At 35.1% G+C, this 8,131-nt stretch overlaps 1 protein-coding gene across 1 annotated transcript; it reads right to left on the minus strand.

The window, feature by feature from the left end:
* Positions 1 to 6,663: 6,663 nt before the first annotated feature.
* On the minus strand, positions 6,664 to 7,368 carry LOC132601890 (uncharacterized). Its single transcript, XM_060314943.1, has one exon. It carries the CDS (start codon positions 7,366 to 7,368, stop codon positions 6,664 to 6,666), a length of 705 nt encoding a protein of 234 aa, XP_060170926.1.
* Between the last annotated feature and the right edge of the window lie 763 nt (positions 7,369 to 8,131).

The following is an 8,131-nucleotide window of genomic DNA, read 5'->3' on the forward strand; positions in this document are numbered from 1 at the left end:
CGAGGCGTAGATTGGGATTAACTTTAGATCGGCTAGCTTGGAGTGCGTACGAGGTATGTAAAGTAACCTCCTTTCTTTTTGGCATGTCTTAGTTTTACATAGGCTAAATTAGAGCCTTAAGGAAATTCCAAATCCGAAATCCGAGCATGTTTTGATTCGTATATGTTCTTTGGCACTCTTATGTATGATTTGATGAAATATGAACCCTTATGTCTTTGAAATAATCGTTTTCCGAATTTTGCATAAAAAGGGTTCACTTTAAAGAAGTTCGTAATTTTTGGAATGCCATACCTTTCACAAATATGCTCGGATTACTCAAATATTTTTGTAGAAGTCTATATGACATATGATATGTATGTTTTCTATAGGCGGGCCCGACTCGGGTAAATACCCACCCGTGGGTCCCGCGACTTTCCTTTATGAAATTTGGAAACTTTTGAAAGAATTTGTTAAGACTATTATTTCGATTTTCAAATATGATCATTTTTACTTATGTTTGAATTTATGATAATGATTTTATGCATATGACTACTCACGACTCTACTCGTGCGTTCTGTTATATCTTTCGCCGGTTCCCGGGCCGGTTCTGTTATCGTGCGCACTTTGATATACTCCGAAGTTATGCTGTGTTATGGTTCTCCGAGCTACTCGCTAATGAGGGTCGGGTTCCACATATATTTGGTGTTATGCTGTGTATGGCGTTATGTTGTGATGTGATATGTGACGGGGATACGGAGATTTGAAACTTTCTGGTGTTATGCTGTGTTATGGCGCCATCGACGGGAGGGCGACCATATTCTTCTGTACCCTATGCATGACTTACATGTTTGAAACTAAACATTTTGATATGATTGGATTTGTACTTATGTTCGGCACTTCTGCTTCGTTTATGTCTCAGGTTTGTTTTCTGTATATTCTGCTTTGCATACTCAGTACATATTTCGTACTGACCCCCCTTTCTTCGGGGGGGGGGGGGGGGGGGGCTGCGTTTCATGCCCGCAGGTACAGACGCACAGTTTGGTGATCTACCCATTTAGGACATCCTCTTCTGCTGTTTGGAGTGCTCTTCTCATTTCAGAGCACACATTTTGGTATACATTTGTTCGCTATGTATATATGTATTTGTTCAGGGGTACGGCGGGGCCCTGTCCCGTCATATGATTCTGTCGGTCTGTTTAGAGGTCTGTGGACATGTTTGTGGGTTAGGGTCTTTCTGTATGGATGTATGTACATGTCGTTTGGGCGATCCCATACGCCGAGGCGGCCGGTTCGCATATGTTGTTTGGGCGATCCTATACGCCGAGGCGGCCGGTCCGCATATGTTTATATATTGCTTGGTTAGCCCTGTGTGGCTTTTGTTGGTATTTTCTGCGTGCAGGGTATATTGGATAGTCCGTAAAACAAAGGAAACTCTGCCGAAATTTTTCTGGAAATTACCTAAATCTGAAATAAAGCCTTGTCGGCGTACATATATATCGGCATACGGTTGCGTTGAGATGTGTTTGAACAGTTTGATATAGTTTGAGACGGCATATAGTAATTATGGCCGTATATGCTATCTGTTTGTGATTTGATTTGGATAAGTGTGTTACGATTTGATATGTTTGTCTGTCTGGGTGTCCAAGTAGGGCACCAGTCGCGGCCCACGGGGCTGGGTCGTGACAGAAATTCACTGAATAAGATCAAACTAGGATTGACTAACTTCAGAAAACTGACTCATGTGAATACCAAATAGAGATCTTAAGCCATATTTTCAAGTGAAACACTGAATGTACTAAATAAGCACCAAAGAAGAAATCCGAATAGAGATGAAACTAGTTAAAACTGCCTACAAATTAAGCCATGAATCTGAGGGAAAGGTGAAAAAAAAATGCAGTGAAAGTTAAGCAAAGTAATGAAAGCAACAGCCTACTCAACAGAAACAAAATACAACAGATTTTGAGTAAATGCGAGTCATCAATATGCCTATGTACTACTTCAACAAAACTGAAGATCCGAGAAACAAAATCGATACAGAAAACATGAAAGGCAAACTATTCTCTTTCATGATTCTTCAATGAAGACTAAAGCATAAAATTTGGTACGATTTAAGGTTTAGATCAAAACAGGTAGTCATTTTATATGAGCTATCTCATTCATCATAATGATGGGGAGCACAAGAAAAGCCACCTAATGCCAACTGATACCAAGTGAAGCCACTCATTTGAACATATAATTTTTTGTTTATGTTTAAAAGAATGGTAAAGACTAGTATTACAGGTTCGTTGCAACTCCCTAAAACAGAATTATTATCAGGTGAAGCGAAAAGAAGAACCAAACTCGTATCAGCATTTACTTAACGCGACATCAATCATAATTTCGCATTCAAACACAATATTTCGCTAAAATTCAGTTGATGACTAAGCTGAAAAGGATACCCCCCATATTATAACGACTACTAACAGATCATTCTTGTTTTATTCAGCTTGTCGTTGCGGATAGAATTCAAAAGATAATGCTAAAATCTAAAACCAAGTTTTAGCCAAATATTTCAAATTTGGAAAAGGAAATCAACTTAGCACATATGCATTATACTTAACATGGACATTCATATTCACAGAATCATATGAAGCAAAGGGAAGCAACCAAAACTGCGGACAATGCGCCTTATACTACATGGGAACTTATCTTAACCATAACGAACACAAAAAAAAAAAAAAAAATAGAAATAGGGATAAGGATTTTACCTCTTGTAGGTGCAGTGAACGGGGCGCCGATGGCCTCGAATCTTCACTTGAACTCGAACGATCCCGAAAACAGAACGGAATTTAAACAAAAATCCCAGATTTAGAGCAGGTAAAGTAGAAATGTTGAGGGTAGTAAAGTATCCCTTTTTTTGATGAATCAAACCAGATATTTTAAAAAAAACAGAGAGTAGGGATTCCTTTTTCTTCCAAAACGTTCAGTCCATCCTCCCCCTTTAGATTCAATTCGCACCCAGATTTATAGGGTTTCGTTTTGTTTAAGAAAGAGAGAGATGGAGGAGCGGAGGAGCGTAGGTGGTGGGGGTGAAGAAATGATGAAGGGGAGCGGAGTGCGACGGTGAGTGGAGGAGTGGGGTCGTCGGTGAGTGGGGAGGCGCGTGGTGGCGATGATGATGATGAAAGGGAGAGAGTAGGGTAGAGAGGGAGAGGGAGGCGGAGAAAAGGGAAAAGGAAAGAGAAAGAGAATAGGTTTTAGGGTAAAAATATTGGGCCGGGTCTGATAATTTTGGGCTGGGTAGGGAAATAATGTGGGCTGAATTGTTTTGGGTAGGGAATAATGTGGGTTGGTTTAATTAATTAGAGTGTGGGTTGATAATTTGGGTAGGGGAATAACATTGCATTTGTATTTCGGGTCATTAATTTGGCTGAAAATTGTTGATCCTTCCTCCGCTATTTAATTATTGTTGGGCTTCTAATTTAACAACTAGTACAATGTATACTATATGAAGACAATTAATAATTAATATGTAAAGAAATAATGATTTTACAAAGTGTTGTTCTATAATTAATTTAATGAGTCCAAACCCGAAAAAAATGAAATGATGATGAATCATTTAAAATTTGTGGTAACGTAAATTGTCGTAGTGTTGAAAATAACAGTAGCGATATTACTAGTAGTAGCAATAATAATAATAATAAAATAATAAAAAAAAATAGTGAAAATAAAGTATTTAGCTCGTCAGTAAATTTAGAAGCCCGAGTAAATTAAAATAAAGGAGGGACAAAATTGGGTGTCAACACTAAGCAATTCCCAAAAACATGAACATGATATGGTTGGCTAAGAAGCCCATGATTTTCGTGAAATAACTTGTAATCATGATTTCACGAAATAACTTGTAACATGGTTTCATGAAATATCTTGTAATATGGTTTCATGAGATAACTTGTCATAGTCTTGCAAACATGTTCTTGATTCATGAGTAATAACAATAGTTCATAAATTATATATAAATAATTGACTTGAAAACATGCTTGTAACTTGCTAGATAAAATCATAAAGTTTCATATAAACATAATGAGAACACGTGAGGAAGAATTCATGATTCATGGATTAAGCTAGGGTTCCTAATAAATCGTAATGGAAGATTAGGAATACAATAACGAATATAGATACAAAATTCATGTACATAAATACGGGCTACCAATATGTTGGGTTTAATGCCCTAGGGTTTGAACTTCATGGCTATCAAGAAACGGAACATGGGGAAGAACGTAGAGATTCCCACATGTGGATGGATGTTCTACATATCTTAATTGCTCCAAAACTTGAATTAGAGACTTGAGTTTTGAAGAAAATTTCCTAAATCTTGATTCTTGAACCTTGAGGTGGGTTTTCTTGAAAACCCTAGATTAGGAACAATGCTTTCTTGCTTAGATTATTAGAGTATATGTTAGAATTGAGTTGGAATAATTAGAGTAGGCTTACCTTGATGTTCTTGATGATGGAAATGGGTAGGAGGTTGTTCTAGGGCTTGAAGGAATGAAAAATAATGATGTGAACTGATACGGACGAATATATACTCTTCTGGAAAATTAAAATTTCCGCCCAATTAAATACTGGCCGTATTTTGAAATACGGACTGCACTGCGTCTCTTCAGTAAAATGACCATAACTTTTTGCACAGATGTCCGTTTGACCCCCATAATATACCGTTGGAAAGGTATTTCAAAGCTCTACAACATTCATCAAGGAAGTTTTCCCAAATTCCAAATATGTTTTGAAATACGGGCCGTATTTTGAAATATAGTCCGTATTTAATTTAACAATGTAACATCCAAATGTCAAATTCCAGAATGCTCAGAAATCCTTGGTACCAGTTTACGACTTGAAATACGGGTCGTATACTGAAATACGGTCACAGTTCATGGGCGTAAACCTCCGTCTTACAACTGAAGAGGAAATTTTAAATTCCCACATTCTTTATCTGGTTTTCTAAGTCTAGGATCATGGTCAAAGCTTAGGTTAAAGGTACGGGGTATTACAAATTATTTAATTATTTTATATTTTTATTAATCTAAAATAGTTAGTTAGTATATTTATTTGTAATCTTTTATTATTATTTTTAAAAATTAAAACAAAAAGCCGAAAAATAAGGACAAAATTAACAAAAAGGTAAAGTACAAGAAGAGGTACAAAGAAACTAAAATAATAAAAAAGAAAAAGAAGACAAAAAATAATAAAGCAAAGCATTGTACCTGCAACACCTCAAAGGAAAGCACTGCAGCGTTGACATCACGATGATGTCAGCCCGAAAAGAGAATGAGAAATGGGGGTATGATGGGTAAATATTTTCGGAGGCACAAAAAATTAATATGGGTAGAAGCACGTAAATATTTTGTTTCCATTGGGTATGGGTAATCTTTTCCCTACATATGCGAATGTAGCCGGTATAAAAATTTGTTGCCATGCACACATAATATTTGTTAATTAACTGTTGATGACTAAAGAGGGAACATAAATTGAGGCAATAATTAAGTATGATTTATAGTTTGTTTGACTAAATTTTTGGAAAGTTAAAAATATTTATTTTAGAGAGTTAAGATCTTTGGCCAAATTAATTTATGTAAAAAAAAAATGATTTTGAGTAGTAGCAAAAGCTAGAAAAGTAATTTCCCCCTAAACACTTTTGGATCCTTGGTCAAACACAAATTACATCTCTAATATCATGACACGAGTATTTTTCAAATACATTATCCAAATAAAAACTCTACGCTTGAAAAATATTTTTTCAGAAGACACCTTCTAAAAAGAAATACTTTTTAAAATAAGTATATTTTAAAATTTTAGCCAACTAATTAAAAGGAGTATTAATAATATTCACACCATACTGGTGTCCAAGAAAGTCTTCCAAAGAATATATTTTCTTGTTTGTTGGTGAAAGTGGAGTATAATTAGTAGTACTTGTCCTTTTTTTTTTCTTCGTACATGATTGATTGATAGCAATATATGTTGACGAAGCCACGAGTTTTTTTTTTTTCTCATGAATAAAAGGACAAAAATGACGGAACCAATAATTGCACGTTATTTAGGTTCACAGCGAAATTTGATTATTTTTTTTAATCAAAAATTCATTTCTCATTGATAAGAAATTAATATTGAACATAACTCACTTAAGAAATTAGCTCGTGAAGTGAGGGTTGTTCAAATCTATATAAGAAGATAATAACTCATGATTTCGCTCCACTAATGTGTTATACTTAACACCCTGCATACTAAGAACTGAACGATGGTTGAGTCTGACTTGGATAATATATGATAAGGAATGGCTTGGGTATAATTATTACTTAGTCTCAAAAACTAGTTCAATGAGCGATTGACTATATAAGACCATCTAAGGAGATAACAATATCCAGTTAAGAGTTCTTTAAAAATTTAAAGGGGATATTGCATGTCTTGACTTTATTGAGCAATAATATATGAAAACAAAGTAAATAGTACCACATAAAGCAACTACTTTTCGTTTCAGATATATAATTATCAAATATAAAATTTATTAAATTCACAAATCTACCGTCAGTGTTTCACTGAGCTGTGCAGTGATCTTAATTTAACTAAAAAATATTAGACCATTGAAAGCCCTTCAAATAATAGGTAGCAATAGCTAGTTAGCTCCTATAATGTTATTAATTTTCTTCTTTGCTAGTAAGTAAGTAAATTTAAAAGTGAAACTCTTGTTCGAATCAATCTTCGAATAATACATTCAAGCTCTCCTTCAAGATCTTCAATGGCTAATTCCACAGCTTCCAATCTTTTATTAGCACATTGCAACGTCATCGCATCGCATTTTTCCCACGAACTTAAACTGTTTACTCTCAACAGCTTTGAACCGAAATACCCTTTACTTGTTTTTCTAGTCGTATTTGGACTTGGCATTGACATAAGTGCCATTAAAGATTCCAAAATTGACATTGTTGCCACTCTAACTTCTCTTAGTACATTCACAACCACCATAAGATTATTTTTATCATCTATCGATGACGACGAGTCGATGCACTTGGTGTTATTTTTCATCCCTTTTAAGGAATGCAAGCGCTTTAACATCTCTTTCTTCAACTTCTTTCTATGACATTGAAAAGGCGTGAATTTGTTCTCTGTTGTTGCATTTTCCCCAACGCTGATTCTTCTGAACGTTGACTTGAGGTCATGAACATGATCCTTGACAAGCAAAAGGACGTCTTTAGTGGTCCCACAAACGTCCAACATCCTTAACGAGGTTTCTGAAACTTCGTGAGCCCATTTCTCCTGTCCTTGATGCGCGATTTCTTGTTTGATCACTGGTGAATGAAGCATGTTGTTGGCCGAGTCGTGCAAGTCTCTTAGAGCATCAAAATTTGGGAGTGCCATTGAATTTTCTTGGAGTAAATTAAGTGATTTTGAAGATATTGTTGAAGTTTGAACTTTTGAGATGGGATACACTTGTTACATCTACTCTTTGACAATGTATTTATAGTTAAGTACAGAAAGGATGTTTGAGTGATGAGAAAATGGATTAATAATTGAGATCTGAGATCTCTGAGGAAAAAGGACAGGAAGGGTCCTTTTTTGTACGGATTTGTTGTCCTCTAATTGGCAACAGCTAAGGTACTAAAATTTGTTCCCTAGGAAACTTCCTACGCAGTGGGAAATAGGGAAAAAATGAGTAATGAATAATTTGATTGATTAGTTGATATAGTAGTGGTTAAGATGTTTGTGGATTAGTGTTAGTTTGTACTTTGTAGGATTTAATTTTAAATATTATATATTGATTGTGTAAAGGATATATTTATGCTATTAGATTAGTTATATAGTGTTGATGGGTTAGCTTTTGGGAGGAGGTAATTTATCCCTCATTAGAGAAATACAAGAAGCTATACTAGAAGTAATTTTACACACTTCTTAATTTACTTGGCTTAAATTATTTGAGGAAAGTTTTCGAAGGAAATCAAAGTATGGATATATTATTAAATAGTCAAAATGGCACTTGACTATATAACATATTGCCTCTCCAAAATGAAATAAAACACAATATAAGAATTTCAAAACGTGAATTTTGTTCGCTTTGTCTAGAATTTGCCACAATCCCCGTAACAACCTTGTGGATCGCTACTTAAATTTTTTAAGGACAGTG

This window comes from Lycium barbarum, chromosome 7 (assembly GCF_019175385.1).
Source record: "Lycium barbarum isolate Lr01 chromosome 7, ASM1917538v2, whole genome shotgun sequence".
NCBI lineage: Eukaryota > Viridiplantae > Streptophyta > Magnoliopsida > Solanales > Solanaceae > Lycium > Lycium barbarum.